This window comes from Mandrillus leucophaeus, unplaced genomic scaffold, assembly GCF_000951045.1.
Source record: "Mandrillus leucophaeus isolate KB7577 unplaced genomic scaffold, Mleu.le_1.0 Scaffold458, whole genome shotgun sequence".
Lineage (NCBI taxonomy): Eukaryota > Metazoa > Chordata > Mammalia > Primates > Cercopithecidae > Mandrillus > Mandrillus leucophaeus.
Genome location: NW_012104898.1, coordinates 197776 through 207643, shown reverse-complemented (window position 1 = coordinate 207643; position 9868 = coordinate 197776). Strand labels below are relative to the sequence as shown.

The 9868-nt window shown below is 41.5% G+C and overlaps 1 protein-coding gene across 1 annotated transcript in view; it reads left to right on the top strand.

Annotated features, from left to right (window-relative positions):
- The window catches only part of PXDNL (peroxidasin-like), a 560917-nt gene that overhangs the window by 502879 nt on the left and 48170 nt on the right, over window positions 1–9868 (top strand). Inside the window, exon 19 of the mRNA XM_011994460.1 lies at window positions 328–536. Coding sequence (XP_011849850.1) covers window positions 328–536 — 209 coding nt within the window. The remainder of the gene's footprint in view (window positions 1–327; window positions 537–9868) is intronic.

Genomic DNA, 9868 nt, shown 5'->3' with positions numbered 1-9868 from the left:
AAATAAATAAATATATACATAAATTTTAAAAATGTAATAATGGACTTTTCTTTTTTGGGGGAAAACCTTAGAAAACTTTCCTTTGAATCCTTTCGTAAAGCTTGAGGTAGAAAGTGATGACAGTTTGGAAGCATGGGATTTAAGAATGTTGTAAGAATGTTGTAAATATTGGAGGGAATTAAAAGGATACTCAGTTGGAGAACAAGCATAATCCTTTCAGTATGCGCCTTTTATGTTGAGCTCTTCTTGGTGCATTGTGGCTGTTTGACATGCAGTTGAGTTCTCAGGCCACAGACCCGCGACAATGCTTTTTTTGTTGACTATCAGGTTCTGGTATGAAAATCCTGGAGTATTTACCCCGGCACAACTCACTCAGCTGAAGCAGGCGTCCCTGGGCCGAGTGCTTTGTGACAATGGTGACAGCATTCAGCAAGTGCAGGCTGATGTCTTTGTAAAGGCAGAATACCCACAGGATTACCTGAGCTGCAGCGAGATCCCAAAGGTGGACCTGCGAGTGTGGCAAGACTGCTGTGCAGGTCAGTAATAATGCAATGAGTGGATTGATGTGCATGTTCATCTAGATTGATGTGCATGTTCATGCGCTTGAATTGTTTTCAGTGTCAAAGATGTGATTTAAACAAAGATACACAAAAAGCCAACAACACAGAACTTTCCTTTTGGAAATCTGATGGATGATGAAGGGGTAGACACCAGGAAAAACAGAGGCTCCCAACCTGCCCATCCTCTTCCATTCCACATTAACCTTGTTAGAATGGGGACACTTGTTGTCAAAACTGGCCTCTGCCTTCTTACTGCATTTCAGATTTCTGCACCAAAGATCAAACGCCAATTGCTTGGTACTGACTATATCTACTTCTTGGTGTTCATCTAACAAGAGAGAAATGAAAGTTGATAGTAACTTGGCTAACTTAGACTATTCATTCTTTATAAGATGTGGCAGTAGTGCTCATTGGAAGTACAAGGAAATTTTGATAGAGTCAGGAAAAAACTTTCCCTAATGGCACAACAGAATTGGTGGTATCTACAACATCACCGTTTATGAACCAAACTTTCCCTAAGGTGCTTCTATAAGCGTCCGTTTTGTTTTCACAATATGCCTTTAGAAATGTGGATTTCTTTCTCCTTTGATGAAAGTATGGCTCAAAAATATTAGACGACTTTCTCAAAGTCCAAATATGAGTAAGTGGTGGAGCCAGGGCCAGAGAAAAGATGTATCATTTGTTGAAACCTAGAGGTGAACTGAGGACTTGACGGTTCTCCAGCAGAATATGCTGACGTCTTCACAGGTAAGACGTCACAGGTGTCTGTTACATGGAGGATACTTGCGGCTCCCCTGGACGCCAACGACACAAGTGCCACCGCAGCTTCATACCTGCTCCATGTAGTGGCCATGGGCCTGGGAGTTCTGATGTTCTCTAGGACTGAAATGATCATTCTCAGTACCTAAGTAGTAGTAGAGTTTTGTGGTCAGGGGAGGAAATTGAAAGCCACTGCTAGAAGCGTGATAGAACACTGGCTGCGTGCGATGGCTCAAGCCTGTAATCCTAGCACTTTGGGAAGCCAAAGTGGGTGGATTGCTTGAGGACAGGGTTGGTCAACATAGCGAAACCCTGTCTCCACTAAAAATATGAAAATTAGCCAGGCGTGGTGGTGGGCACCTGTAATCCCTGCTACTTGGGAGGCTGAGGCAGGAGAATCACTTGAACCCTGGAGGCAGAGGTTGTGGTGAGTCCAGATCGTGCCTCCAGCCTGGGTGACAGAGCCAGTCTCAATGACACCTGAGTCAAGGTTGTCTTTTTCACTGTGGTGGTGCTTTATTGGACACAGCAAAAAGGAATGTGGTACTGCAGTGAGGGTGGCATTCTTTCCTTTACCTCAAGTTCTTGGTAATTAGATCCAGAAATAATGAAATAGTCTCCCCTCTTCAGAATGTTGGGGGAACCGGGAACAGTATACAAACCATATTAATGGCAACTACTAACACTCCTTTGCTTCTTCTCCAGTGTCCCTGGGATGGGACATAGGGCCTGGTGAGCAGAGGGAGAGATAGATGGCATGGCAGGGTGTAGGCTGTGATGACCAGAGTGGTGCCCTGCAAGGAAGCAATGGCTCCGTGTAGAGGCCAGGGCTGGGTGCCCCTTATACTGATGCATACCATTTCTAGCTCTTCTCACCTCTGGCCATGTGATAAGTGATTCATGGAAACACTTAGCTCGTATAATTGTCCTGAGTCTTTCAAGGTGGGTGTTGTTATCCCTGATTTACATATGAGGAAAATAAGGCTCCTGGAAACTAAATACATTTTCTAAGGTCCCACAGCTGACCTGAAGGACTCGGCTCTTTCCTCTGTGCCCTCCGCCACCTGGTAGCACCTGTAGGGTAGGTGCCTGGCACAGAGACGCAAGCAGGCCCCCACCAAGGGAGGTTCCTCTGCTGCCCTCCCCCCATTGCCATTGTTCCACATTGAAGACTGGGAGGAAGAGGGCTCCTCTGGTTACTTAAATGGTAATGCGTCTGCTGTGGGCAACGTTTGTTATGGAAAATGCAATGCAAGGATGTAACAGACCAGGAGTGGGTTGGGGTTTTGAGTTTGCGCAAAATAAGACCTTGTCTTATCAAGATCTGTGGTTCCAATGAATAATAACACTCTTTCTCTGTGAGTGTCTTTAAAAAATCTCTGGAAATGAATAAGCCAGTAGTAAACATCTACTACTTAATTGGAAACAAAAATACAGTTTTTTTAATGACACTATAAAAATGCTCAGAAGTCATGTCAGTAGCAAAATTACCTAAGGATATGAATATGCCTTATGTAGTTCCAACCATAATGTAATGTTTGTAATGAGAACCATTACAAATGGATACACATGTATTTTTCTGTGTACTTTTTGACTAACAAGCATGGATTTTTCAGAAAAATTAAAAGAAAATTTAAAATGAGTGGCTTAAAAAAAGGTGCTTAGTAACTGCTCAAAAGTGGACCGCTTTCTTATGGGATGGGCTTCTTACACTTCCCAATTAACAGAAACATTGCTCTACGTAGATTAGGGGCCTGCTGAATCACTCAGATCTCTGAGGAACTAGTTTCTAGGCTGTGGCTCCCTAGTTTCAGATAGGGTATACATTTTAATGGCTTGAGTTAATTAAGGCAGTTGAGAATTGCTGGTTTGACTCCGCTGAGTCCATCCCTGAGACCTGAAGTTGTGAATTTCCCAGACAGAGAAGGTGTGTTAAAGGACCTAGAAACTATGTCACTACTCAATACACTTGTCTTTGTTGTGTGTTCATTCATGTTGTATTAATAGATTTCTTCCCTCTCCTTTGCTAATCTCATTCTCAGATTAAAATAAGCGATGGTGCTTAAATGATTGATTGATTGATTGATTGATTTTGAAACAGTCTCTCTCTGTCGCCTAGACTGGAGTGCAGTGGTGCGTTCTCAGCTCACTGCAACTTCTGCCTCCCGGGTTCTAAGTGATTCTCCAGCCTCAGCCTCCCGAGTAGCTGGGATTACAGGCCCACACTACTATGCCTGGCTAATTTTTGTATTTTTAGTAGAGACAGGGTTTCACCACGTTGGCCAGGCTGGTCTTGAACTCCCAATCTCAAGTGATCCACCCACCTCAGCCTCCCAAATTTCTGTGATTACAGGCATGAGCCACCATGCCCAGCGGATTCAGTTGTTTTAACTAGCATTATCCTAGAGTAAAATAGAGACCTTCGTCTGGGATGTAAAGGGCCACTCCAAGCAGTCCTAGTGGTTCATTTTGTTAGAATGAAATGTATGATTAAATTAACCCTCAGCTCTTTATGTTGCTTTTATAGAATAATTTTATTTTCAACAGGGCTATTTTTTTTTTTTCATTTTTGTTTCCCATGAATAATAGCCTACTGGTTAATACTGATATCAGCATCTTCCAAATTTAACTACATTTTTAAAAAATCCTGGAGAAACTCTTCTCCTAAATTCCTAAACACATTGAAATGGACTCTGAGTCTGTTTAAACAGTGATAATTAAATACAATCAAGATTTACATCATTATATCTTGTTATTCTTTGAAGGTAGAAGGCATGAGATCTAAATAATGCGGCTGGGATTTGTGTCACTTAGCTGTAAGACTATGGGTTTGTATGGGTAATCAAACTGGAAAAAGTTGGGGTGTTAAGGATTTGGTTTGCATTTTTCATGTCATTTATTATGTTCAATGAAGAAGTTTGTTATCCACTGTTTTTGTTTTATTTTGTTTTATTTTGAGGTGGAGTTTTGCCCTTGTTGCCCAGCCTAGAGTGCAATGGCGTGATCTCAGCTAACCGCAACCTCTGCCTCCTGGGTTCAAATGATTCTCCTGCCTCAGCCTCCCGAGTAGCTGGGATTACAGGCCCACACTACTATGCCTGGCTAATTTTTGTATTTTTAGTAGAGACAAGGTTTCTCCGTGTTGGTCAGGCTGGTCTCGAACTCCCGACTTCAGGTGATCCGTCCCGCTCAGCCTCCCAGAATGCTGAGATTACAGGCATGAGCCACTGCACCTGGCCCTACCCACAGTTTTTAATCCATGAATTTCAGTTTCTCTTCACAGAAACTAGAGACCATGCTAAAACAGCATGGTGTTTTTGTTTTCCTTTTTGCCCTTAACTACTTCCATATAATGCATTTTTTAAATAAATTTCCTCAAGTCATTCTATGTATTTCTTATATAAGTAATTCCTTTAAAATATTGCTTAGCGTTTAATGGATAGGATTGTATATACCAACATTTATGCAGCCATACTTTGCATATCAGGACTTATATTTCCATAGGCTAGGTTCTTATAGAATTCCCAAAGTAAAGTTGCTGAGGTGCAGGATATAGGCTTTTTAATGAAAAAAAGGTGTTGTCATATTTATTTCTAAAAAGATAAACATGATGATTCCACAATTATATTAATACCCACTTTATTTCCCGACCAGCAATTGGTAATATAGTCCTCGGTTTTTTGATAGTGCAGTGAGTAAAAACTTAATTTTCTCAAGCTCATTTTAATTTTCATTTCTCTGTTAGTATGTTTAAACAGCTGTTTCCATGGTTTTTGGTTTTGGGGATTGGCTGTGTGCATTGTGTGTTCATGGTCTTTGTCCTTTAATCAATCTGTATGAGCTCTCTGCAAATGCTATGTGTTAACAATGGTGAGGGTGAACATCCCAGGCTTACCACTAAATTGAAACGGTTTCATCATTTACCCAGCAGCAACGTACTTGCTTCCTTTTATGTGAATTTCTTTCTTTCCTTTTTTTTTTTTAAGACGGAATCTTGCTCTGTCGCCAGGCTGGAGTGCAGTGGCGCGATCTCGGCTCATTGCAACCTCCACCTCCCGGGTTCAGGTGATTCCCCTGCCTCAGCCTCCAGAGTAGCTGGGAATACTGGCACCCACCACCACACCTGGCTAATTTTTGTACTTTTAGTAGAGACGGGATTTCACCATGTTGACCAGGATGGTCTTGAACTCCTGACCTCCCAAAGTGCTGGGATTACAGGTGTAAGGCACCGCGCCTGGCTTATTTGAATTTTTTTACGCTTAAGTAGATTTCTTTCAGTCCTTTGGTCCTCTCTGTAGCAAAGTAGCTGCTGCATTTCATCTGTGCTGCTCCTTCTCCCTGTGTACTGCCTACCATCAGGTCCTAGTGTACAGAGGGCTTCCTTAATGTGGGGACTTTCTTTAATTTAGTTACTTCATTTACTGTTATTCAGAGCTTCCCTTTTCAAATTAGCCTTATTTATTTTTCCCATTATTTGCATATGCATTATATACATAATACTTAAAATGTATCATCTATGTCTGTACACAAGTATAGGTGTGTACACATACAGATGTGTACATTGTTAAAAACCTTAGACAAATTGAATTTCACAGACTTTAATTGACAAAGGGCAGCCTCCTGAGCCAGAGCAGGCTCAGAGAGACTGCAGCACAGCCACGTGGTGGAAGAAGATTTATGGATAGAAAAAGAGAAATGATGTACAGAGCACAGAAGTGAGGTTCAGGAACAGCCAAATTGGTCACAGTTCGGGTTTTGCCTTATTTTAGAACCCAATTTGAACAGTTGGCTGCCTTTAATTGGCCAACTGATTATGAGGCTCAGCTGGCACAAGAGTTGATTACAGTCTGTTTGCGCTTCCAGTCAGGTTCACTATGCCCAGACATCTTTAGGCCAAACTTAAAATTTGTAAGGAGGCAGCTTTGGGCTAAACTTAATTTAGCAATTTCTCTCTTCTGGTCATCCTCTCAACTTTGGGAGATAGACCAAAACTTCAGGAATTAATATCACTCTATCATCATCCTAAACATCAAGTAATTTTGTGTGTGCATGAGGGTTAGAGTAGGGGCAATCTTCTTTTGTTGGAATCTGCTGTTTATAGAGGGGAAAAATGGTCATTTTAGGACCTATCTCCTTCCTTAAAGTTTCAGTTTGGTTATGTTGCATTTAGCATAAGTGCCTCCATTTTGTTTTTGTCTGGTTTGTTGGGGCCTAGTGCAGGAGCTCAGTCCAAAACAATGACCGCCCATAATTTTGTTTAAAGCCTCCTCTCCCTTTTTGGTAAGGTTCTCACATAGGTGAGTGTGTGAACAATACTTAGGGCCTTATCACCACTCTCGTTACCATCATTTTGGGTTTTCTGTCTCAGCATATCATTCATAGGCTACGATGTTCTCATGGTCACATGTTCCTTTGAGTTTTGTCATTCCAGTTGAAGAAAGGCCATTTGACATTCTACAGATGGCTGCATGCTAACGCTTAAAATTGTTGAGAGAATACAATGCAGCAGGGAGACTGCTGTTATGATTATCAGGAGGATAATACCAAGAGCTTGGAGTATGCTCCTTACCTGGGGTCCCATAAACCAAACCAACCAAATAAAATCAAATAGGTCAAAGAATGTGCTAGGTAAAGAATCTACTCACTTTAACCAAGCAGCCTGCTCATTAATTCCTTACAACTGAATCTCTATAATGTCTGATGTGATGTATTTCTTCATGGGTAACAAGAAGTGCCAACAACCGCACAGACACTTCTCTGTTTATCACTAAGTAATCTAGAGCAATTTTATTATTTAGCACAACTTTCACAGGAGCATTTAAAGTCTGTTGTATAACCGGCCGGGTACGGTGGCTCAATCCTGTAATCCCAGCACTTTGGGAGGCCAAGGCGGGCAGATCACTTGAGGTCAGGAGTTCCAGGAAAGGCTGGCCAACACAGTAAAACCCCATCTCTACTAAAAATACAAAAATTAGCTGGGTGTGGTGGTGGGCGCCTGTAATCCCAGCTATTCGGGAGGCTGAGGCAAGAGATTTGTTTGAACCTGGGAGGCAGAGCTTTCAGTGAGCTGAGATCATGCCACTACACTCCAGCCTGGGCTACAGAGCAAGATTTCATCTCTAAAATAAAATAAAGAAAAAAAGTAAAGTCTATTGTGTAACATAGCATTTACAGTATTATCTGCTGTAAGAGCCTATCATGAGGGATAAATTTCTAATCATTGCTTCATTTACTCCAAACCATGGGAAAAGAAACCTAACAAAAGATGCCCATTAGGAAGAGTGAAGGCTTCCTATTAATTTTCTCCATAACCTGTGGCAGCAATGTTCTCTTTAACCTATGATGTAGCTTAAGAGGAGGGTATCAATGTTCTGTTTCTGACTGATTATGAGACAACAAATGTACCATGAACATTTCTCACTTACACTGGCCCTTCATCTTCCATCTATCAAAGCATAAAGTTGTCTGTGTATAAGGCTGGCTTCAATATTTTTCACAAAATTAAAGTACACCCCATGAGTCCACACAACAGTCTCCTTTTTCACTTTTATTGTTTCTAGAAGTATAAACAATGAAAAAAATAGAAAGATAAGAGTCTTATGATAGCAGATAAGTCTTGATTCTCGATCTGGTGAAAAAGCTACCTGTATCAATGGTGTCATCTTCTTCTGGGGAGAACTTTTCCTGGTTAGCTTTACCTTAAAGTTTCCAGTGGGAATACATTTGTAAGAATGTGGAGGGGACCTTTTGAATTGTGAGGTCATGAACCCAAGGTTTAAGGTCTCAAAGTTTTGCTACAATGTGATGGCAAAGGCCAACGCTGATGTTGTTCTCAGAAGATTCAGTCTTCAGGTTCTAGATTGTGAAGGGGTTGATTGTCCTCAGTAAGATCACCATATAAAGCTTTCTTTACCTTGTGAAAATACACCTTGACATAGTGCATTAAGGCTTTGCTGCATTTAGTTATGTCAGAGTTTATTAGTGGAAGGTATATGAGACTGTATTATTAGGGGGAGAGGCCTTTCAATGATATAATAAAGGTGTCAACTTATGTTTTACACCGGAAGTGGGTCTGATTGTCATTAATCTACAATATCTTTGACCAAAACAATTCAGTCAATTCAGTTAGCTTTGCCCAGTACTATAGTATCTATAATACGTTACTTAACTGTTTTATAACTTGTCCAGTGAAATAAGTATCCTATCTCTGGCTATTTCTCCAGGAATAATCTTTTAGCTACTGTTATAACCTCAGCCCTTGTGCATGGGAAAGCTTTCATACAATCGGAAAACATGCACTGAAAATGTCTTCCCCCAGGTACTAAAGGAGGAGACCACCCCTCATATTATCTTCTGCCCAATTTCTGCCTCCATAGAAAGAAGAAGCAAAAACTAAAAGGTAGAAATGAAATCCACAGGTAGACAGCCTGGTGCAACACCCTGGGCCTGGTAGTTAAAGATCGACCCCTGACCTAATTGGCTATGTTATCTATGAATTACAGACATTGTATGGAAAAGCACTGTGAAAATCCCTTTCCTGTTCCATTCTAATTACTGGTGCATGCAGCCCCCAGTCACATACTCCCTGCTTGCTCAATTGATCACAACTTCTCATGCGGACCCCTAGAGTTGTAAGCCCTTAAGAGGGACAGGAATTGCTCACTCAGAGAGCTCTGTTTCTGAGACATGAGTCTGGCTGAAGCTCCCAGCCGAATAAAGCCCTTCCTTCTTTAACTTGGTGTCTGAGGGATTTTGTCTGTGACTTGTCCTGCTACAGTACCTTCGCCAATGTCTTCCCCCAGGTACCTTCCCTAATGTCTTCCCCCATATGCCATTTAGCCACATGGCACCCAGGAGGACTATGAAGGGCAGTGCCTGTCTAAGTCCTGAATTTCCATGCCTGATGCAGAAGTCAGGACAGAAAACAGCTGTGAGGAGGATGACTGGAGGATACAACCCCTTCCAGAGAAGCCAGGAGGCAAAATTGGGCCAGGGAAGAAGGGGCCATGTTGGGCTTGATCCTGGCTTGTAGGTGCTGTTGTAGGAACTGAGAACTTATCCCCAGACCTCACCATGGCCATCTGTCCAGATCACCGAATCCAGACTCTCAAAACCAAACCATAAGCTCACAGTCAAATCAAACAAGTACCTACTTATATTTAACTGACAATTTTGAAACCATTCGTATTTTGCCAACAATTTAAAAACTAGTTTTATTTACCAAATCTTATCACATACACTTCACATATACAGTAGACATATGAACACAGACAGAAACAGATCTTCTGACTTTCATAAAGCTAGCTTATAAATAATTTTTACTTTCTCTCTTTAGACTATCCCTCTTTCAATCACATGCTCCGTTGCCCTAAGCAACCTCCAGCCAGACAACTCCAAATCTGTACTTCTAAAGGGCCAACTCCCAGGCCAAACAAGAAAATCTGTATTTCGACGGCACAGAGCTAAGACTTTAGGCCTAAATATTGTATCATCAGCTCAAACCAAGGAAAAAACAGTGAAAGTAAAAGTTCAGTTAAGACAAGATAGTA